This window comes from Gadus morhua, chromosome 17, assembly GCF_902167405.1.
Source record: "Gadus morhua chromosome 17, gadMor3.0, whole genome shotgun sequence".
Taxonomy (NCBI): Eukaryota; Metazoa; Chordata; class Actinopteri; order Gadiformes; family Gadidae; genus Gadus; species Gadus morhua.
The window spans coordinates 13,963,772-13,987,385 of record NC_044064.1 but is presented as its reverse complement, the minus strand read 5'-3'; the positions used below and the strand labels follow the sequence as shown (position 1 = coordinate 13,987,385).

The window sequence follows — 23,614 nt, the reverse complement described above, 5'->3', positions numbered from 1 at the left end:
ATGGGGCCGGGTGAATTCTGGGTAATAGTCTTGGGGCAGCCAGGTGGCCTGTGGTCAAATTCATGGTGCCAGGTGGATTGTGGGTAAAAGTCATGGTGGTTCCGGGTGAAGTGGGGGTAATAGTCATGGTGAATCCCGACGTATTGCGTGCGTAAAAGTCATGTCAATGTTAGGTGGATTGTGGTTAATAGTGTTCCTACCTCATTCCACACTGGGTTAGGGTTGTTCTTGACAACCTTGGTCTTTTTCTTGGTGCCTAGAAAGAATAAGAATAATAACTTAATACATAAAATAATGAATTCAACGGCTGTTCAGTGGTCCCTTGGAAAAGAGGAACCATCATGATAGCAACAAAGCTCTGAAGGGCGTTTATACATCCTTTTATGCATCAGCTATCAATACAAATGAAGACTCCCAGGGGAGGGGGGGGGGGGAGAGAGAGAGAGAGAGAGAGAGAGAGAGAGAGAGAGAGAGAGAGAGAGAGAGAGAGAGAGAATGAAGACAATTATCTGTCAATCCTAAAAGATTGACAAAAAATGTAACTGCATTAGATTGCAGTGAATAGATTTCATAGAGTGATAACACAAACACACACACACACACAAGGACACACACACACACACTTGTGTTAAATCCCATTCAATTAGAGTAAATAGATTTCATAGAGTGATACTAAACACAGAAACACACACGTACACACTATCCCATAATAATACCAAGTCTGTTACATTCATAAGAATAATTATACTTTGATTGGTTCTGCTTTCCTTAGAACACACACTGGCAACAAGACCTCCTTCCTGTTTCCAATCCTGTCAACATACACACACATACACGCACACGCATTCCCGTCCCTCTTAAATCTCCCAGGACAAGGAGTGCGATTCACAGAGACAGGAAGTGAACAGGAAGTGGCACAGTGTCCACTTCCTGGTTGGTTTGAAACTGGTGCACCTTGGCAGGACCCTCTGATGTCACACAGCCGAGGAAACCTGGCTCAGTGTTAGTGTTAGAGTGCGTGTGTGTGTGCGTGCGTGCGTGGAAGGCGAAGCTATGCCAATATCTCGTCTGAAAAAAGACTAATAATTAAAAATGACAAAACAAACAAACAAGCACACTGACACACACATACGCACATACACAGGATGACACGCAAAATATTTAAACTCTACACAGAACAGCATTAGAGGGTTAGTCAAACAAACTAACTAACTATCAACTACTAATTATACTATACTATTATACAACAGTTAGTTCCGCACTGGGACTTTAAACTATACATGTAGCTTAGATTGCAAAGTAGCAAGCTAGTGTGTTTATGTGTTGCTTGGCGACAGTTCAGTCCCAGTCGCGGATCTTTTTGTGTTGGCGGAGCCAAATAAATCATTAAATAAACAAACAAATCATAATCTGTTGTTGCTTATTACTGTTAACTTTTTTTTTTTTTGCGTGTTTTATAAGAGCAATATCACACTCAAGATTGTGCTGTTGAACTGAATATAATCACAGCTGTGATTATCTTCGGCACTCGGCACCTCGTACCTGCGACCGAATCATAGCAGTGCTGATAGTCAGTACAACAGCACTCCATCTCACGTGATATTTCTTAATTAAAGCAATCAAACTCAAAGACATGTCCTCATTTCATTATACAACTCTCTTTCTCCCCTCTCTCATTCCCTCAACCTCTCCCTGTATCTTCTCTCTCTCTCTCTCTCTCTCCCCCCCCCTCTGCTCTCTGTCTCTCTCTGATTTATCTTAATTTGTGTCTCGCATCTATAAATGGATGTGGTATCTGATCGGACCAGTACAGGAAACATGGTCCACACACACACACACACACAGTTTGCCAGAAATACTTGACAGACCCTCCACCACCTCCTCCTCCTCTCATTCTCCACCTCCTCTCACCTCCTGCTAGGGGGAGGAGGCGAGAGGTTGGATGGTGTACAGGGACCCTCTGTGTGATCCTAGAGAGGCTCTCTGCCCCAACAGCCCAATATTGACCAAATATTCAAAACGAGAGAGAGAGAGAGAGAGAGAGAGAGAGAGAGAGAGAGAGAGAGAGAGAGAGAGAGAGAGAGAGAGAGAGAGAGAGAGAGAGAGAGAGAGAGAGAGAGAGAGAGAGAGAGAGAGAAAAGCACAGGCACACAATCACCAGTTACTATAGCAACGTTTACGCGTGTGCGTGGGATGGTAACAGGAAGCTGATCAGGACAAAGCCAGGATGTAAGGAGTACAGCTAATTTAGACAGAGACAAACAGACAGACAGCCGAGCAGGCAGAGAGTTAGACAGATAAGCAGGATTTAAAGCTAGATTATGGTTATTCATCTTGCAACCCTATCAGTAGCACACACAGACACACTTTGAATGCGTTACTCCATTCTTCTAGTGTGGAACGTCATTGTCTTGAGAGAACATTGCTTTGGAGTCACATCTCAAATAAAACACACATAACTAGTACCAGTCTACTGGCTGCCATGGATTCACGTCTCAACTAAAACACACATAGCTAGTACCCTAAACCACTATCTAGACCAGGTGTACTCTAGCACCCTGGACACGTACCCTAGACCAGGGGTTCTCTGGTACCCTAGACCCGTACCCTAGACCAGGGGTTCTCTGGTACCCTAGACCCGTACCCTGGGCCAGGGTATTGAACCCTGAACCCCACGTGTTGCTCATAAGTGTATCATTGTCCTCCTTTAACCCCGATGCGACCCTCCTATCCGACATCCCATAATACACCCGTCCTACCTCTGAAGGTCACTCCCGCCAGGGGGTCCGAGTGGCGGAGGTTGTACGCCCGCTGCAGGACGCAACGCAGCATGGTTGCTATGGAAACGCCAGGCACACCCGACCCAAGGCAACCGCTGCTAGGGACCCCGTCTCCACGCCAAACCCGGTCGGTGTGTGTGTGTGTGTGTGTGATGAACCCCTGGGTTCAGTGGGGATACACCACCCCGCGACAATATGCAAAGGAACCGAGAAAATAAAGGGTCAGACAAAGTCTGAAAAAAAAGGTTAGAAAGGACTAAAAGTCTTCATGAATCAGAAGTGCGTCTGTTGAAGTCGCTCTGAAATGAAAGCATGAAATAAAAGTCCTCTTTGAGATGAAGAAGGGTGGATCTGTTTCTGGTGATTCCTGAGTGTCTGGGAGGCACTGAAAGGAATTCCTGCCCTCCTCCAGCCAAGCATCCCACAATAACCTTTCTGGAAGACCAACCTCTCTTCCAATGACCTTTCTTCAGGTCATTACAAAATAAAAGACTTGTGAAAAGGCTTAACTTCAAAAGTAAGAGCTCGGTTTGGAGCTGTGAACGAGATGCTCTCTCTCTCTCTCTCTCTCTCTCTCTCTCTCTCTCTCTCTCTCTCTCACATACCCACACAGACTCCATCGTCACACCCCTTCAAATTTAGAGGAAACATGACCTCCTGACTTCCTTTCTTCTGTTTACCTCTCGCTGTCTCCCTTGCTCTCCCTCCCTTACCTAAGGATTATCTCTCTCTATATATCTCTATATTCAATGTGAAAGCTCTTTGGTAAGGTAAAAGTACATCAACATTGCCAAAGTATGAACCAAATGAAGATACACAAATGAAAAACATAAGTAAAACCTAAAAGTGCTTGTCTATTTCACACACACACATTTAAGTGTACTTAGAGATGGATGTGGCTACATCACCCCCTGTTGGTCACTAATGGAAACAGCAACCACCTCTGTTTCTCAAGTCCACTTCCCCTACCGTCACACAAAGAGACACAGCTGGATGATGACGTGTGTATATGTGTTTCATGTTCAACAGTTGACCATTCAATTCCCTCATGAGACTCACCTCCGTGAGTATAAAGTGCTTTTAGAGCTTGGTTCTGGCCCATATAAAAGACACATCAGGGTAACACCTTATAATAAGGTGCCATATAAATAGCAAACTAGTCATTACCTATACCTTTGTTAATATGTGTGAATTGTTACTAAAATATACATTCGGTGCAAGTTAATCGTTTTTTTTCACGGACCTCAGAGTGTCGCTGGTTAGGGTTAGGGTCGCGTGTTTACACCTCTTGCCCACTGCATCCGTCCGTTGACGGATTCCTTTGACTTTGAATGGTGCGGAGCCGTAATACAATTGGTGATCCATCCGTTCCGTCGGATCCGTCTAGAGGTTGAAGAATTTTCAACTTTTGAGGCAGCGATGGATCCGTCGTCCAATCAGATCGCGTATGCTCAGGCTTGGCTGACGGGTGGCTCTGCAAAGACTACTCCCCCATCTGTCAGCCACGCCTTCCGTCATCCGTTGACGGTGGGCAGGAGGTGTAACGCGTTCAGTGTGGCCGTACCTTTAGGGTTAGGGTCGTGTGTTAGGGTTGGGTTAGGGTTACGCAAACAACTTATATTTAATGAATGATGAAAAAACTATTAACTTCTGCCAAAAAATATATTTTGGTAACAATCAACAAATATTAACAAAGGGTTAGGTAATGACTTTATTTATTTAGTTTGCTATTTATTATGACACCTTATTATAAAGTGTTACCCATATGAGTTCACCTACTGTGCAAAAAAGGTATACAGAGGACACTCTGGTGACTGCCTGGTACTTTGCCTGAAAAGTAAAAAAAACATCTAGTACAGCTCTGCTGCAGACCACATCATCCCCTCAAAGCTATCCCCCAAACTCGTTGGCCCTTTACCCTTCCCTCTGTGAGCGGACCATGTGGTTTACCTCCCTGTTGGTTGAGGTAACCACACCTCCTCCACTCGGACCCCTCAGCACCGCTGTCCCTCAAGGCTGTGCTCTGAGCCCCCAACTCGACTCTGAAGTTAATAATGATGACACCACAGTGGAACGACACAGATCACAAATAGAAGAAGGCCTACCGGGAGAGGGTCCTAGACCTCACATCTCGGGAGGCCTTCAACAATCTGGTATCTCAATGTGCAGAAGACAAAGGAGCCAACTAGGGACTTAAGGGGACAAATTAGACCACCAGGTGTGAGTTTGATTAGCCGTTATAAGCCGTTTTGAAAATCTGCCTCTTCTGACATCACAAGTGGGCGTGTCCACCTAGATGGGTGCTGGATAGATGAGCAATGTTTGCTACAGTCCACTGGGTAGGCTGGTAGACTGATCTATCCCGCAAACAGATCTAGGTGGACACGTCCACTTGTGATGTCAGAAGAGGCAGATTTTTCAAAATGGCTTGCAAATGGCAGATCACACTCGCACCTGTTGGTATAATACGTCATCTTTAAGGGAGTCTAAAATCTGCAGTCGCTCCCCCATATATATCGACAGGGTGGAAGTGGAGCTGGCCACAACTTTAAGGTTCTTGGAGTCCACATCAAGGAGGACTTCTCCTGGACCTCAAACAACGCCTGTATGTTCCTGAGCAGGCTGAGGAGGGCCGGCCTATCTCAAGTCACAACAATCTCCCTACTTTCTGCCGCAAGCTCCATGGAGGGCATCCTGACCAACTGCGTCTCAGTATGGTAAAGGGACTGCACATCATTTTGAATGGTGGCATCAATGTTCAAAACAAGAGCTCTATTGCAGCTCTTGTAAATCATTGTATCATCATTCTGAGAACTAAACCTGAGGAGCTAGATCTGAAAGAAAAATCAACACACTTCCAACCACAATCTTTTTTGCCGTTTGTTATCATATTGATACAAACCGTACCAATACTTTTATCTATAGTGCTAGTACTGTGTAAAACTTCTACTTGTCATACCAATACTACTATATATTGTACCCTAACCCTAACACAAACCTGTATCATACTATTAGTACTTATATCATACCAAAACTACAATGTATTGTACCAATACTGTATCATACCAATACCACTTTACCAATATTACAATGTATTGTACCAATACTGAATCATTCTAATACGACTTTCTACTACTTTTACTTCTACTTCTGAGTTATCATACCAATACTCCCAGTACTGGGTATGATACTGGTGTAGGCACTGGATTGAACCTTCATTGGGTAATGCCTGGAGGCAGCGGAACCTCATGACGTCTGGGGAAACAACACACTTCTTCAGTTGTGATTAATAAATGGATGCTGTTGTCTGGACGCTCCACGAGTATAACCTCATGCCAAGGCCATAATATACACTGGTGATACTTCTACAACTTGTCATACTAATACTACTCATTAGTGATCATACCAGTACTAACTACTTATAAGTTGCTACTTGAATGTCGTGGACAGAATTACAGTGTTCGGCCCAAACTAAAAACCATGGCAACTGATTACCATTTGCTAGGATATTGACATGTTGCTAGGCAGCCTGTTGATATCGGATCATACAAGGAATCTACAGTGAACCCCCCCGACACCCTCCGTAAAGTGAAAGCAGTGCCTTGCCCAGGGGTAGACAGCCGGATATTAGCAGAGCAGTCTATGACCTACATATCACCAGGAACCCAACACTCACGCTGCTGTGTGCGTGCGTGCGCGTGTCTGTGTGTGTGTGTATTTTAAGCGTTGAGTGTCTGTGTGCGTGTATTTTAAGCATTTGTGTGTGTGTATTAAGCGCACGTGTTGAGTGTGTGTGTGCGTTGTATTTTAAATGTATCTGTCACAGGAATTATTTTAGAAGTATTCTGTTGATGAGGAAAATATTAATCAACTAACAGACGGACAGGTAGTCAGATCAAAGAAGAAAGAATCACTAGTTGACGGAGACTCACCTATAAATCCCTACATGGTTTAGGGCCAAAGTATATAACTGATATGCTTCCACTGCATAAGCCTTCTAGAACACTAAGATCTTCTAAGACCAATCTATTAATTATCCCCAGAGTAAACTAGAAACATGGGGAAGAAGGATTTAGTTACTATGCAACAAATAGCTGGAATAAACTTCCTGAGGATTCAAGAGGATTCAATCTTAAATACATTGCACTTTCTACACTGCATTTTTTTACTTTGCCTTTATTTTATTTTACTCATCTATTTTACTTTTTCATTTACGATGTTTCTATGTGACGCAGTTTGAGTCTGCCTCGTGTATGAAAAGTGCTTTAATAATAAAATTGCCTTGCCTTTAAAAAAGGATTGATACAAACACAGCCCATTCCAACAAGACCATCTCTCTCACTGCGTGTATCTCTCTCTCTCTCTCTCACTCTCTCTCTCTAACAGATCTCCTTTTCCATCACCTGGCCTCTCTCTCTTCCTGTCTCATCTCCTACCTCTCTCTCCATCTGCCCCTCGCTCAATCCATCTCTAATTGTCTCTCTCATCGCTGAACCCGAGGCATGAGCTAAACCAACCCCATAATAACTTCAGCTGTTAGAGAAAGAGATACAATACAGAGACGTATACAGAGAAATACACACAGAGATAGGCCTACAGCGAGAGTGGGAGAGAAGAGAGACCCAAATGGACAGACAGAGAGAGAGAGAGAGAGAGAGAGCGAGAGCGAGAGAGAGAGAGAATGGGACAGAGAAAGAGACAGAGAAAGAGAGAGACAGAGAGGGATAGAGACAGAGAGGGATAGGGACAGAGAGAGGGACAGAGACTGAAACAGAAAGAAAGACAGAGACAGAGAGGGGGAGAGAGAGGGAGAAAATGGGACAGAGAAAGAGACTGAGACAGAAAGAGAGACAGAGAGGGATAGGGACAGAGACAGAGAGGGACAGAGACAGAGGGACAGAGACTGAAACAGAGAAAGAGAGACAGAGAGGGGGAGAGAGAGAGAGAGAGAGAGAGAGAGAGAGAGAGAGAGAGAGAGAGAGAAAGAGCGCAAGGGCAGTAGGGCTTAAAGAGAGACCTCCAAAGTGAACCCCACTTTATCAACAGAGTAAGCACGCCCTTACCGTCGTAGGTGGCGCTGCAGTAGGCATCGCTGATGTCATCGTCCGCTGTCAGAAGCCGCTCCGCAGCGAGGAGGAACACACGCAGCATGGCTCACACACACACACACACAGAGTCCGTCAGCGGCAACCCTGACAGGATTCGTCCATATATAGAAAACATCCACAATGCAAGATCAGGTCGACTGTGTGGTATCCGTGGCGACGGAGAGACAGAAGGCTAACTAAGAGAGATGTATACTAGAGAGAGAAATGAGAGAACGAGGGGGGAGAGAGTTGAGCCGGCTAGTGCTGCAGACCTCAGCTGTCACACCCCTCCCTCGCCTCCCGGCTCTCTCTCTTCCTCACTCACACACACACACACACACACACACACACACACACACACACACACACACACACACACACACACACACACACACACACACACACACACACACAGGCTGGTAGAGAGGCTGACTCATGCACATGTAGGAACGCGCGCACACACACATGCAGGACTGCACACACACACTGCTCAGTCATAACCCAGTGAGCTTCATTAGAGCATTCAGCCTACACTTTCACATGCACACATTCTCCTACACACACACACACACTCCCACACATACACAAACACCCACACGGCCAGGCATACAATCAACAATCCAAACTCAGCTAAATTAAGACAACAATCCTTTGGGTATACTCACACAATGTGTCTGTTGATGCATATTATAAGTCGAGGGAGAGATAGAGACAGCCAAACATATAATTTGTACACGTATATAGCAAACATTTATCTATGCAACAATGTAGTTTTCATTTTGTAGCAAGTACTGGACATCTAAGTATATGTCTATACTTATGAATAAGGGTCAACAATATAAAGAATTTACTTTCAATACTCATTACTTGTTAGATTTCTTTTGTTCACCTGCTTTGGAGACGTAAATGTTTATTTTACAACCCAATAAAGTCATTTGAATTTGAATTTGAGAGAGAGACGGACAGACAGGGCAGTAGGTTGTACATGAACTATAAATAACAGTTGAAATGTGAACCGAATGTTTCCCCCCAGAGAAGCCGCTCTGAGTAATAGACCAACCGGGGAGAAGTGAGCCAGAGTCACACTTTCTGAGAGCAACACAACACATCAGTTCCTACACGGACACACACATTGAGGGGCGGTAGCGTTGTGTGTGAACCCACACCTGTAAACACACCGCATGCAGTGCGGTGATGCTAGGAACAATGCTATAGCATGACTGCCATAATATCAACTAGGGAGATGGGGGGGAATGAGCAAAAATAATAGGAGAGACAGGGAATATGGGAGACGGGGTGTATTATTATCCAAATCACGAATGCCATGTCAAACAAAATGTACTCCAAACATTCACACGTATCACGGCTGTCTGTCCAATCAGATGCACCACCAAACCGTAATAAATCATAAGAAATCTCATTAAAAAAATATAAATACATGCAGATACACACATTAACATATAAATTATACATAAGAAAATAAGTGTGTGTATTCCTGGTGGTCTATTCATTCTGAATGAAAGCCTAAAACGGATCACGAGTAAATATGTGAGACAGAGCGAGAGCAAGAGCCAGAGAGAGTGACAAACAACTCCATTTCATTTTTGGTTGACTTTTATTCAACGTCATTATATGAAATCATTAAACATAACATAGTTTGATACATAGAGAACTTTAATAAAGCGGTCATACCATGATGACTCTTGATCATCATAGAAAAACATTTAAGACACACAAGTAAAAAGTAAGAACAGCAAGAACAGTCTACTCCGTCGTGAACTCTGTCTAATAACGATCTGGGAAGTGCAGACCTCTGTCCTTCTGTATTCTGAACGGTCAGAGTACACATTGTCCTTTTGTTTTGGCGCTAAACAAACTTATCTCGTTCTTCAGACACTCCAAACGACATAAAAAGATTGAACAACATCGACGAGGCTTCCCCATATTCCGGTGAAACCAATGAAAAGACAGTTCTGTGTATGTGGGCGGGGCTAGAGTAATTTGGGGGCGTTGCCAGGAGTAGATCCTCCTGATTGGCTTCTGGATTGTTCCTCTTGGAGACCCTGGTAATACTTCTGTAAGAGGAGGAGTGAGTTTAGTGTGTGCCGCTGAAAAACTAACCAGTCATGTATTAACAGCTTCGCTGAACCCAGTAATTGGAAGTGAATGTTCCATCAACATCCTGACTGTACCAACAGCGATTCATTTTTTTCCCTTTCTTATGACAAATTAACTGTAATTCGCTTTAGATAAAAGCGTCTGCTAAATGTCCTAGATGTAAATGTTAATGCAAAATGTACAGCTCCAGTGTGCAGAGCATTTCCAACTGTAGCGACTCAGCTTTTCCCACTCCCCAGAATGCATTAAGAAGAACCCTCCCATCCCAGCTCAGCACCCCTCTGCAGTACCCTTGCAACGCTCACTTTGGGAAACACTACTGTGCAGAAATAGGAACGAACTAGAAAGGAATACGGTAACCCGATGTGGACAAGATGTGTACAGTCTAGACTAAACACATTATGATTACCCTATTGGTGAGGAATATACTGTATGGACAGAAGAATAAATATGTTTTCAGGGCTGAATGAGTCCTTGATTTAGACTGGTCGATCAGTTCTTTCTCAATAGCAGACTGCTGCTATAATTTAGAGACGATTGCTATGGACGCCATTTCCGGATTGGGAGGTACCTGCAAGCAGTATAAACCAGGCAGAACCAAGCCAGTAGGGCCTTGCTAATCTAGTCAGACGCCTTGAAATTATAGATGAAGCATTGCATCGTGTAGGTATTACTTCAAGTCTTGCTGGCGATTCTTTAAAATATGTTTTTATAGTACAGTATTTATTAATTGAATGCGATTGAAGAGAAACATACTCTTGATAAAATCTCTAAGCCTCTGCTTTCAGTTTTATCAGTCAGGAGTTGTGTTCATGTATTGGCTTGAATGCATGTCTGTAGCTGATTTTTTTGTGAAAGTGATTCTCCTTTCGGTGTGTGTATATAGGTGTGTACAGCAAAAACTTTGGATAGTTATAGCGAAAGGTCTGCGTTACGTTTGAACCAGTTATCAGCAGGTTGTGGAAGAGGTCCATAAAAGGCTTGGATTTCAAAGGACCATTTCCGAGATGCATAAAGGGCCGTGTCTACTCGCTTAATGTGGTAGGCTACTTTTCAAAATGGACAGAAGTGATTCCATTAAGAGAAGTTAAGTACGGCCCTTTACTAAGTGAAAGATTAACTTAGTGGGAGTACATCGTCTTGGACCCTGGTCCACAGTTCACCCCTAAAATCCTCTCGGAGCTGGGTAAAATGTGGGGAGGTGATCCAGAAATGGATCACTAGCTACCGCCAAACAAAACCTTTCAGAGGGAGACATTGGACTCCGAAAACCACAACGACTAGAACATTCAGTTGAAAGGGTTTGGACCTGCTGTTAAATGGTGACATATTATACCACCAGGTATGAGTGTGATTAGCCATTACAAACCGTTTTGAAAATCTGCCTCTATTGACATCACAAGTGGGCGTGTCCACCTAGATGTATGACGGATAGATGACCAACGTTTGCTACAGTCCACTGGGTAGACTTGTAGACTGATCTATCCAGAACACAACTAGGTGGATGCACCCACTTGTGATGTCAGAAGAGGCAGATTTTCAAAACGAAATGGCTGATCACACTCACACCTGGTGTTAAAATATGTAACATGTATAATATGTATAAAAAAATGTTGTTGAGGGAAGTGGTTGAAGGGAACTAAGTAAACAGGCTTGGCAATTCATGTTTTTTCTCTGCAAGGATCACTTACATGTTGGTAGAGTAACTGGATATTTGTGTTCTTTGCAACGCATTGCTTTGACATTTTTATGTGCCTTTTGAACAAGGACAATGACTTGTTTGCTTCTTGGACATGGATTATTGGGAATGGATGACCGTTGATGCATCTCGCGCACGCGCAGGTCGAGTGTTAATACCAACAAAGTCACTTGTGACCCCTGATGAGCTCCGGACAGCCTATATCTTCCGGTGACAGAGGATCTGTTCCTGCAGAATCTTCTCGCGAGTACACAAGGATTCATCCAGGATTCGGTCATCGAGGATTCATAGAACCGTAGTTACATACGTAACTATCGTTCTATTTCATCCTTACTGAGCGTGCTTCAAGCACTGGATGACTCATACCAACAAGGTCACAAGGAACTCCATCATACCTCATTGGGAGGAAACGGCAGAGTCGGGCAAAAGGACCACGGACGATGGGGAGTGGCAACGTTCACCCGGTAAAACCTGGAAAAGGTACATGGTGATGTCCATGATGCTGCATCACAGATGTCTTCCTGGGGCACGCCCCGCAGGGCAGCCTATGACGTTGAGACAGCCCTGATAGAGTGGCACCTGACCCCGGATGGCAGGGGGTGACCACCTCCTTTATATGCATGGGTGATGACGTCCACAACCCAATGAGACAATCGCTGCTTGGAGATAGCACAGCCCCTCCTAGGACCACCATAGCAGAGGAAGAGCTGGTCCTACCGTCTAATGCCTGCGGCCGCAGCTACGTACACTCTCAGAGCCCGCACAGGACACAGCAGTTGGAACCTGTCCTCCCCCCTTCCGAGGGGATAAATTGTGCCAGGCGGACAGGTCGGTTGAAGTTCGGCGATGACAGAACCTTTGGGAGGAAAGCTGGATTCCAGTTCCACCTCAGACATGAGTCACTCATGGACAGAGCATGAAGCTCCCCGACGTGCTACGGTGACGCGATGGCGAGGAGAAAGGCAGTTTTAATAGAGACCCACTTCAGCCCCGCCTGAGCCAGGGGTTTAAAAGGAGGCAAGCATAAAGCATCGAGCACCAGGTGCAGATCCCATGCTGGGGGACGCTGTGCTCGTGGGGGTCGTAACCGCAACGCGCCCTTCAGAAAAAGGGACACCAATCTGTGGCCCCCCACTGTGTTATTATCCACCCGAGCATGTCTTGAGGAGATGGCCACACATACCCTCAGAGTAGCTGAGGACCGACCGCCAACCAGGAGTGACTGGAGGAACTCCAAAATCTTTGGAACTGAACAATGCACAGGGACCCCTCAAGTCGAGGATAGGACGGCGTCCGCCAACTTTCTTTGTTACCAGAAAGTAACTCGAGTAGAACCCCCCGGGTTGCAACAGGGGATCTATTGGCTCAATAGCACCCTTGTCCAGGAGGGCGGACAACTCCCGGGTGAGGGCTTGAGTTTTTGCCGGGTCGTGTATGATGGTCATCTTGACCCGGCCACAGGCTGGAGCCCGGCGTCGGAACTGGAGTTTGTACCCGTGGGGAAAGGTGAAAAGTACCCACGGGTCCTTGGTGGAAGCAGCCCAATAGCTGAGCTGCTGCTGGGCTGCAGAGCTGCTGCTGGGCTGCAGAGCTGCTGCTGGGAGGAGGAAGCACACTCCTTTGAAGCACAGAGAGCTGCTGGCGAGTCTTTCTGGCTTTGACTGTTCGCTCAAGCGCCTCTAGAGCTGCTGAGCCAAACAGTTCCCCAGGTTCCACTGGAACACTGCAGAGGGTTCTCCTGAACGCCTCAGTGAGAGGAGACTGTGCCAACCAAACATGGCGGCGAGCCTGGACGAGAGTGGACATCAACCGCCCCAACTCTCGACATCAGCGCGAATGCCTGCAGAGAAGCGTCGCTGAAATCGTGGGCCGGAGCAACCACTGCAACCTCCTGCAGGGATGCTGACAGAGCGAGCATCAGGTGGGACATAGAATTGCCTATGCGTCCCATGCGTGCCGCTGCGTCATAGGCTTTGGAGAGCAGGTCATCCCTAACCCGACACTGGGGACGAGGACACCTCGCATCCGGTCTTGGAGCCTCATCAGGCGAGACAATTAGAGCAGCTATAGTCAGCTTAACTGCTGGCATGCGGTCCAAGCCAAACTTGGGTGCATCCTGCATGCCTGGCAGGGTCCGACTGTCGGATGTTGCATGAGAGAGGGCTCTAGAAGCCCTCCAGCATGCATGCAACTCCCTCAGATACTCCTCCAATGGAGGCACGGGAAAGCTGGTGGGGGCTGGGCCACGCCTGGAGAAAGCACTGGCCGGAGCCGGCTGCACTTGCGGCACGTCTAGCTGCAGACGGGCCAGGGCCATACGAATGATGGCTCCCATTGAGTTCTCCTCAGAAGCACCAGCAGAGCTGTGGGTTGAAGGACGGTAGCACGCTGCGGAGGCACGGGAGGCTACATCCTGTAGGACCCCATCCGGCTCGTACCAGTCCCAGCCTGAAAGGCCAGGAAGAGGGACTTCATGCTTTCGAGCTCCGCTGTTAATTGGCCCACCTTGGAGGCAAGCCCGGACTCCCTAACCTTCTTCCTAGAAGTGGGGCCTGGGGTCTCCGAAGCCCGACGTCTAGAGCGACCATCCTGAGCTGCATTATGTCGCTGGGCTGGCGGCAACAGTGGGAACGAAACGAGGGCCAACCGTTGTTCCACCTCAGCCAGTCTAGCAGCTCTCACTGCCTGAGGCATACAACTGCAGTTCGTGCAGGGATCATCTGAAAGACCCTCCTTCAGATGCCCGAGGCCAAGGCATGAGGGACACAAATCATGGTCATCCTCAATCTGCAGTGAAGCCATACAGGCCGAGCATGAGTGGTCGCCAACCATGTTGACAGCCAGCAAGATACAGGATAAAAATTTATGAAAAGAAACCCAGACATGTTAGCAGCCTCAGCGGGAACACTTGCTACAAACTACAGTCACACCTCTGCTGGGAGCGGGAGCGAGAGCACTGCCGTCACCAGTTGAGGGTAAGCGGTCAGAAATAAATGAAATAATAAGTGCAGTATAAATCACGGGAGAGGGAGCGAAAGCAGAGCCTTCGCCGACAAATGTTGCCGGGATAACAGCCTAGACAGTGCTACCAACTACAAGGCTAACTATAAATGCTGTGAGCGGGAGCGAAAACACTGCCTTCACCAGTTAACACAAAGCGGGCACAACCGAGTTGGAACCAAAGTAAAACGTACCTAAGCCGGGAGTGGGAGCGCACACACTGCCGTCACCAATAGCAACGAAAAAAGGGTACACCACGCCCCACCGACACAACTTTTGAAATTAAATGATAAGCGTAGTAGAAACGCTGGGAGAGGTTGTGGGTACACTGCTTTCAACGAAACACAAAAATATAACCACAAAGTAAACTTATCCAGCTTATTCCCCGCAATCCAAACCTCTCGGCGGGTCCGTTGCGTCCTTTGGAGGGCGAGCAGCTCGCAGCTCGGACAAGACGTCGCAAGGCCACCAGAAACGAACGATCAAAATAATAAAAGCTTTAGCTAGCGCAGTGATACATAGATACCTGCGAAGCGAGAAAATGAAAAGGTACAAATCCTCTGATGTCACCGGAAGATATAGGCTGTCCGGAGCTCATCAGGGGTCACAGGTGACTTTGTTGGTATTAACACTCGACCTGCGCATGCGCGAGATGGATCATTCAGTGCTTGAAGCACCGCCTCTGGCGGTCAGTAAGGATGAAAAATAACTGATGTTTCCTGGCTCCATTATGTGTGTATGTATATGTGTGTGCGTGCGTGTACGGGTGTGCCTGCCTTCAGGTTGTTGTAGTGACCCAAGCGGCTGCAGTGGAGTGTCCTGGCGCTGGTCTCGTTTTGGTAGAACACAGAACACAGATTACAGTAGAACCCAGGAACCACATGCTCCGACCCTAGAGACGCACGGATCAAGAGATGGGGAAAATAATAACATCACCTCAAACATGTACACATGTCATTGTCATGGATATAATGTGTGTGTCTCTCCTCTCACCAAGGGGGTTGTTGGGGGTGAACGCGGGCAGGGTGTAGTCATGGGCAACGGAGGGAGAGTGAGAGCGGACTCTCTTAGGCTCCGCCTCTTCCTCCACCCTCCGCGCTTTACTGGATGCTACAGACGAACAGACAGAAAGACGGTAAAGGCTGGGTAGGTAATTATGACCTAATGTCTATCTTTACTTTCTAGCTGCCATTCAATACCTGGTGATAAGCATAAAACTTGACATTTTTGGGCCAAATCTTTCACACGCCTTTATTGTGAAGGCACAAAATTAGGTACTTTATTCAGAAGAGAGAGATGTACATTTCCTCAGAAGCCTCGTCTCCTCCGACCCCGTCTCTTCACCATCCCGGGCGGGGCTTTCTGCCATTGGCTCTGCTCCCTTGACGCTCAAAACAGCCCCGGGCTCGCCGGCCAATAGCAAGGTAGCATGGGCCGGGATGGGCGGGGATTCCTCCTCCGAGTGTTTAGCCGTTGCTGGTTGTTGTTGTTCTCTCCTGGTGCATTTCCTCTCTGGAGAAAAATAAGGAGGAGCCATGTTGGAAGATAAGTGTGAGTGAGTGAGTGAGGTTTACCTGTAGCCTGTCTACCTCTTTTGCTGCATGTCTGTATCTTCTCCTCCTCCTCGTATCCCATCTTGTCCAAGGTCACGAAGCTCACACACTCCTCTGTGGGACACACGCTCAAAGGTCACAACCTCCACACACGGCAGCACTATCCTCCATCACAATCAGCCAATCAAATCCTCTGAGGTGGAATGGGCCAAGAACTGAAACACACACCTGCTTGCTCCTCGTTTTGTTTACATTCACCAACGATGGAGGAAGATGCTTTCTCTTCATCACAGAACGTCTGTTCAAGGGACGGAGGGGGAGTGAAGGACAGAATAAGAGCCTGTTATACAATCCCTATCATCCTGAATACATGGATATAAACAAACTTTTTATCTGCATATAAGTTCACTTTTCTCTCACCTCAGTATTCAACCTGGCCTCTGATTGGTCGTCTGGAAGGGGCTCTGAATGTGTTGGCTCCTCCCCTTCCTGTTCCTCCTTCACAATCTCTTCCAGAGTGACCAACGCCTGCAGTTCTTCTTCTGTGATCCCCCCCACTGTTCTTCCACTCTCTTCCTCTCCTCCAGGACAAACCTCTTCCTCATCCACCTCCTCCTCCTCCTCTCCAACCTCATCTAGGGTCAACAGCCCCTCCATTCCTTCTCCTCGCTTCCTCTTCTCCTCCTCTTCCTCTCTCCTCCTCTCCTCGACTGCCTGCCTCTTCCTCAGCTCTTCCTCCTCAACTGAATCGTCGGGGTAGTCCTCCTCTTCCTCACTGACCTCATCCAGACACACCAGAGCGTTCTCCTCCTGCTCCTGGCTCTCCTTCATCCTTCCGTCGATCGCCTTCTTTGCTCCAACACCCTCATTTACTTTGGGCAGTACGGTTTGAACCGTGGTTTTCATCTTCTTTGCCGCTTTGTCTTCTGTCACGGAGTCACTCCCCGCGACCGTACCACCTCTCTTCCCCCTGCTAGGCTCTAACCCTGGCGGCTGTTCCTCCACTGGAGCCGGTTCCTCCTCGCCCGCAACTGAGTCCACCACCTGGTACACCTCCTCCAAGTCCTTCACCCTCTGTTGACCTTCTTTGGCGGCTATTTCGGAGGTCCCAGAGACCGCCACCTCCTCTTTCCTCCCTCGTCCACTCCTTCTCTTTCCGGCAGCAGGCTGCTCGTCACCTTGTGGCTCCTCCATGACTTCACGGGCCACCTCCTCTTCTTTCTTGACTTGCTCCTGCTTGCCGTGCGTTCCTTCAGGAGTGTCGTCAGGTACTACCTTTCCATCTTTTTCAGGCGTTGGGTCATTGTTCGCTTGCCCCCGTCGGGGTCGTCCTGGTTGTTCTGGCGCTGGTGCGTCTTCCACCACGTCGCCCCCAATGGAATCCAACACCTCAAACACGGTTTCCTCTAGACTCCGCTTGCCGTCCTTCCTCGTAGGGGTTTTGGCCTTCCTTCCTCTGCCCCTAGCGCCCCTCGTCACGGGAGGCCCCGGGACTGCCTTCTCCACTGGTTCCTCCGCAGGGCTTTCCCTCTTCTTGGTGGGTGTGGAGTGCCTGGTGGAGCGTCTGGTGGACAGCGGTCCATGAGCCGGTTCATCAACACAGTCCATGAGCCGGTTGATGTCTCCTTCTTCTGTCGATGCATCGTTGAGTAAAGCATCAGCTGCCTCCGAAACTACCGATGGGGTTTCTTCATTCACAGAAGGCATTCGTTCTTCTACAATTGTCACCTTCCCCTCTTCCAAAATAGTCTCTTTGTGCTCTGGGACCTCCTGGAATGGCTCAGCTTCATCAGCGACTTTGGCCAACATTTCCTCCTCTTGGGGTTCAGAGGTCTGGCTCTCAGGGTTAGGGAGGCCTGGTGTCTCAGGCTGGACCGGGGTTTGGTGTGGCGTCTCCTCGCCACACTCTGGCCTCGAATGGAGCATCTGGTCGCTTGACTTTTCATCACCCAGCTGCTGGTGTGTTTCGTCCACCTCTACTCTGTTCTCCTTCATGTCTTCGCTGGGAGAGACGACCACATCCTTTCCTGTGAGGGTTAACTCTTGCTGGGCCTTTCTCTTCCCCTCTTCCTCCAGACATGGATCAGTGTGTAAGACATCCTTTCCTGTCAGTGATGCTGCACTTTTCACGGCAGAGGTCTCTGCTGCCATCATATGGCCAAACCTCGCCATGTCATCTTCACATACCATCGCGGCTTCCTCCTTCCTTCTGATTGCTGGACAGGCAGGAAGAGACTCCGCCTCCTCCGTGGTAGTGATAAGTGTACCTTCCTGGCTGGTACGCGATGGAGTGTGTGTCGTGTCAACAGCCTCAGACACCTGGGCAGAAGATTCTTCACACTTCTGTTGTGTGTTCTGTTCAGAAGAGGAAGGGACTACTCCGACCGGAGGGGGGAGAGAAGAAGAAGTAGAGGAAGAGGAGGACTTGGGGAGATCTGAAGAAGATGAGGAGGACTTGGGGAGATCTGAAGAAGATGAAGACTTGTGGAGATGTAAGGAGGAGGACACTGTGGCTCCAGACAAGAATGAGGAGTGGGCTGTCGTTGAAGAGTTGGACTCCAATCCAGTAGACGTAGATGAGGAGGTGGTCTTGTCGAGCCCCATTGAGACCTGCTGGTTCCAAAGAGAGGAAAGAGTCTGAGCCCTGACTAGGGATGGCAATCGTTACGATTTTGCCGATTTAATCAGAGAATCTTCTTTAATTGTTATAATCAGAACTGACCCGGGAAGAACAAAATTGCATCTGCAGGCGATTTATATAACTATCACAATGTAATAACTAGCCTAAATTAATAGAAAGTGTATTTGCTTAATTTCTCCAGTACCGATAGCAGCACCAAGTCGGTTGAGTTTATCGATATTGTGGCCTTGGAACCAACACCTCAACACAGCCCCTATGCTGGAGACAAGAGAGCTAGGACGAGACCGTACCTCTCTCTGGAGGTAAGGTCCTGGACCTGAGGGGCCAGGCGCTGAGGGGCCAGGACCTGAGGGGCCAGGACCTGAGGGGCCAGGCGCTGAGGGGTCCGGTGGCGATTGGCCAGACTTTGCATGCTGGGGACTGTTGATCACTGTCCTGACATCTATATTCTGAATGCTTGACGTGAAATCGCTTACCCTGAAATAACAAAATGGTATCGTTAGATCAGCTTTCAATGACTGCAAAAGTCTGCAACCCGAAAGATGTTGACGTGTCTAATCGATAAGGAGACTAAGAGACTCACGATTTCCACACTTTGTCTACAACCTCCCGATTGGTCCTGTAGGAGAGACAATTTATTTATTTAATATCGACACACTCACTCTCACCTATAAAAATATTAAATCTTATGTCGGTGTGCAAAGATGGGGGCAAGGAATGAAAACACATACCCATATTGACCTTGAGTCTTCCCCTTTTTACCATTGAGCTTATTCAACACTTTGGTCCTCTTGTTAATATCGGGTCTTCCCCCAATGAGCCGGAAAACCACCTACACAGAGAGAGCATGTTTTTGTTGTCATTGTACGTACCCGTCTCATACCCATCTACCTACCAACCTGTTTGTCTACCAATCTACCTACCCGACACCTACCCATCTACCTCTTAAAGTGACCTACTATGAAAATGTATTTATACATTATTCAAACAGTGGTTCTGAGCGAGTAATTTGATTGGACAAGAGACATTCCATGAGCTCTGCAGGAGTGCTGATATGAGCGTCAAACATCACTCGGACTGTTCACCAAACTGTAAACCAACTGTCAAAATCACTCCACATTACAGCTGTAACCAACTTACTTTGACTGACATAAACTGTTACCTTGGACCGAACCTGAACCAGCTTTGCGCCATAGCCTTCAGATGGATATATTTCCAAATATAACATTTCATTTGATGCACAATCGAGACTCCAGATGTGCCCCGATGTAAGCGTCTGAGCTTGACAGGTTGGAGAGGAGCAAAAATGAAGCCAACACCGTAAGGCAAACTGTGTGGGCTTTAAACTGCTTTGTTATTTGTTTGTTGCTTGGCAACAGTCCGCTGAGTGGGGATCTATTTTTGTTGGCGGAAGCAAATTCATTCATTTATATGATTAAATAAACAAAACAAATCACAATACATGGTCAATTATTATTGTTAACAGTACATTTATCTAGTATAACTGTTGTATAAAGGCAATATCACACTCAAGGTCACAATGTTGTCGCTCTATATCAGCGCTGCTGTGATTGCCTCCGGCCGAATCACAGCAGCGCTGATATAGAGCAACAACACTGCTCCCTCTCATGTGATATTGCTTAAATATATACGGTAGGTATAAATTAAAACGATGAGACATGTTGTATACTACTGTATAGCACTGGGAGGTGCTAGAACACAAGGAAACCGCCCAACTATGATCTTCTTTTACCAACATCTCTGTGTGCCTTTGCTTCAGATCAGGGCCGCCAAATAACGGATCAACGACAAGGTTGTATCCTTCCTCCACATGACTTTTTATGTTGAAGTTGTGCTTTTTTGAAGCCCTGCTCTTTTGTGACACATTATACCACCAGGTGTGAGTGTGATTAGCCGTTACAAGCCGTTTTGAAAATCTGCCTCTTACCTAAAAGACTGGAGCAAACATTGCTCATCTATCCGTCATACATCTAGGTGGACATGCCCACTTGTGATGTCCGAAGAGGCAGATATTCAAAACTGCTTGTAACGGCTAATCACAGTCACACCAGATGGTATATTAGGTCACCTTTAAAATGTTTTGCTTTTCAAATCCCTACAAACCCCCGCCACCACAGAGACATTCTTTGGGGCGAAACCTGGAGTGGGTCGTAAACAGAGACTGAACACCTCTCAGGTGAACACACACTGATGAGCGTGCATCCTTTTTTCTCCTTCTTTTGGAAGGAGGAATTTTGCTCTACACAGGTTGAACGGTTTGGCCGAAATTCATACTGTAGGTCAGATTCATACCGTAGTTTATTCTATGCTACCGTCCCCCTACCGTTCCCCCAACCCTTCTACCCGTCCAGTAGGACCACAGCGAGACGTACCCGGTTGGCGAGGACTAGGCAGCTGAGCCATTTAAGGTGTGTTTTCTTCGACAAGTGGTCAAAGATGTCCCTCAGCACTTTCCTGTTGCAGTGATCCATCTCCTTCAGTATCAGCTGCTCCTGGTGACCAGTCCCCTTAGACACCTGTAGCAGAACACAAACTGCTTTACCACCACACAGACTGCTTTACCACCAAACAGACTCCTACAGCCCAATCAAGAATGCTACATCCCAACCCAGACTGCTACATCCCAACCCAGACTACTACAGCCCAACCCAGACTACTACAGCCCAACCCAGACTACTACATCCCAACAAAGACTACTACATCCCAACCCAGACTACTACATCCCAACCCAGACTACTACAGCCCAACCCAGACTACTACATCCCAACCCAGACTACTACATCCCAACCCAGACTGCTACATCCCAACCCAGACTACTACAGCCCAACCCAGACTACTACATCCCAACCCAGACTACTACAGCCCAACCCAGACTACTACATCCCAACCCAGACTGCTACATCCCAACCCAGACTACTACAGCCCAACCCAGACTACTACAGCCCAACCCAGACTACTACATCCCAACCCAGACTACTACATCCCAACCCAGACTACTACATCCCAACCCAGACTACTACAGCCCAACCCAGACTACTACATCCCAACAAAGACTGCTGCTACAACACAGACTGCTATACAACACATACTGCTATATTACAACCTACTGTTAAATCAAAGCCTAGATTGGTGCATCATAGTCTGCTATATCACAACACAGATTGTTATATTACAAAACAGACTTATACACACATAACAGTAGTCAATACAAGTCTAGAAGATAGAAGATAATAACGTACCACATTGCTCAGATGAAGCATTCTGTAGTACAATTGCAGCTGCAAAGAGAATATACATCATCTACCGATTAGATCACATTCATAATCTGTCATGACATCACACACAATGTCATGAAAGCACATCAACTAAGCATAATTACAGATTGTATTCTCTGTGTCTATACCTCTGAGGTGCAGGGCTTATAATGGTCCAGGAGGAAGTGGAGGGTGAGGTCAGATCCTCCGATAGTGAACGGCTTGTGGAGGAAATCTGAGACAAACTCCCTACACTTCAAAGCGTCGTCAAAGTGGATGAAGGCCTGAAGACGAGAGAGGAGGAGAAGAAGAAGTGAGGAGGAGATGAGAGGGGAGGAGATGAGAGGGGAGGAGGAAAGAGATGAAGAGGGGGAGTGGAGGTAAAAGAAGAGAAGGAGAGATAGGAGGAGACATTAGAGGATGGAAAGGAGGCAAGACGGAAAAAGAATGGCGGACAGGAGGCAAGGACATAATAATAATAATGACTTGCATGACATCCAAACAGTTTGTGGGTGTGCGTGCGTACCCTTCTCTGCAGAGGTAGTATCACTACGCAGTAGTACACACGGCTGATGTCCTTCTCCACGAAGTAAGGCCACACCTCATCCACGAGGTCCATGTGGCGGTAGGAGCCTAACGCCAGCCCTGTCACCATGACGCTCTGCGTAGTCAAATTGGTCTCCGCCCACTTCAGGACAGAACCAGTTAAGAGAATAAAATAATTAGAGAGGTGTTGCACACTGCCCCAACAGACACGGTCAGTCTGAATAAAAGGTCAAATGAGGGCATCCCTAATGGGGATTACATTTTTTATTGTTGGGATGCATGCCGACAGACAGACGGACCGACTCACCTCAAGGTCTTCTGGTCCGTTCACCGTCCTGTGTGCTGAGAGGTCAGACAATAGCGACGTTAATCATTAATATTAGCAGGAGTCCATACAGCCCGGTTGGCTTTCTTTATCATTATAATGAATCAACACACACGAGGCTGGCTTCATTGTTATAACCATAAACAATATTCGACACAGCTTCATTATCAATAAAGGGATGGTTCGCAGTAAATTCACCCTTGGGTCCTCTGCACTATGACATCCGGCCAAATACCCCCTCAGAAGCTTTTATCCCTTGGTCGAACATTGGTGAAGTTAGAGTTTTCAGTCGACTGGGTTAGTACCTGCGCTAATGGAACCTGTCCTGTATCTTGTAAATGACCCCACTAATAATGCTTGGAATGTTACCACACTTCGTCAGTAGTACAAACAGGGTCTGTACTCATAAAATGAGGCATTGTAAAGTTTGTAAGCCGTTTGCTAGAAATACCTTTTAGGAAAAGAAATCGTACCTACCGCTATTTCCCTATGTCCCTTCAGAATGCGTTGTTTCTGGTGTCTGTAGCTTTAATGCAAATGAGCTGCTGCCCATTGACCAATGAGCTGTCCGAGTGAACCACAGCATGGAG

The 23,614-nt window shown here is 47.1% G+C and overlaps 2 protein-coding genes across 11 annotated transcripts in view; both read right to left on the bottom strand.

Moving 5' to 3' along the window:
* dysf (dysferlin, limb girdle muscular dystrophy 2B (autosomal recessive)) overlaps window positions 1-8,138 on the bottom strand; it is a 51,915-nt gene extending 43,777 nt beyond the window's left edge. For 4 of the 10 annotated variants that reach the window (XM_030337627.1, XM_030337628.1, XM_030337632.1 and 1 more), the window contains exons 1-2: window positions 7,844-8,138; window positions 201-256 (exon numbers count right to left, since the gene is read on the bottom strand). In XM_030337627.1, the coding sequence (XP_030193487.1) occupies window positions 201-256; window positions 7,844-7,931 (144 nt within the window). In that variant the 5' untranslated portion in view covers window positions 7,932-8,138. Of the gene's footprint in view, window positions 1-200; window positions 257-2,759; window positions 3,351-7,843 lie in introns of those variants that run through there. The other 6 variants (XM_030337630.1, XM_030337634.1, XM_030337633.1 and 3 more) reach the window with 2 other exon arrangements.
* Window positions 8,139-9,463: 1,325 nt separating this feature from the next.
* LOC115529134 (uncharacterized) overlaps window positions 9,464-23,614 on the bottom strand; it is a 47,813-nt gene continuing 33,662 nt past the window's right edge. Inside the window, exons 20-34 of the mRNA XM_030337626.1 lie at window positions 23,007-23,041; window positions 22,680-22,841; window positions 22,303-22,437; window positions 22,139-22,177; window positions 21,272-21,415; window positions 19,610-19,710; window positions 19,462-19,497; window positions 19,169-19,355; window positions 16,658-18,850; window positions 16,466-16,535; window positions 16,259-16,351; window positions 15,987-16,196; window positions 15,678-15,794; window positions 15,461-15,576; window positions 9,464-9,942 (exon numbers count right to left, since the gene is read on the bottom strand). Of these exons, the coding sequence (XP_030193486.1) occupies window positions 9,859-9,942; window positions 15,461-15,576; window positions 15,678-15,794; window positions 15,987-16,196; window positions 16,259-16,351; window positions 16,466-16,535; window positions 16,658-18,850; window positions 19,169-19,355; window positions 19,462-19,497; window positions 19,610-19,710; window positions 21,272-21,415; window positions 22,139-22,177; window positions 22,303-22,437; window positions 22,680-22,841; window positions 23,007-23,041 (3,722 nt within the window). The 3' untranslated portion in view covers window positions 9,464-9,858. The remainder of the gene's footprint in view (window positions 9,943-15,460; window positions 15,577-15,677; window positions 15,795-15,986; window positions 16,197-16,258; window positions 16,352-16,465; window positions 16,536-16,657; window positions 18,851-19,168; window positions 19,356-19,461; window positions 19,498-19,609; window positions 19,711-21,271; window positions 21,416-22,138; window positions 22,178-22,302; window positions 22,438-22,679; window positions 22,842-23,006; window positions 23,042-23,614) is intronic.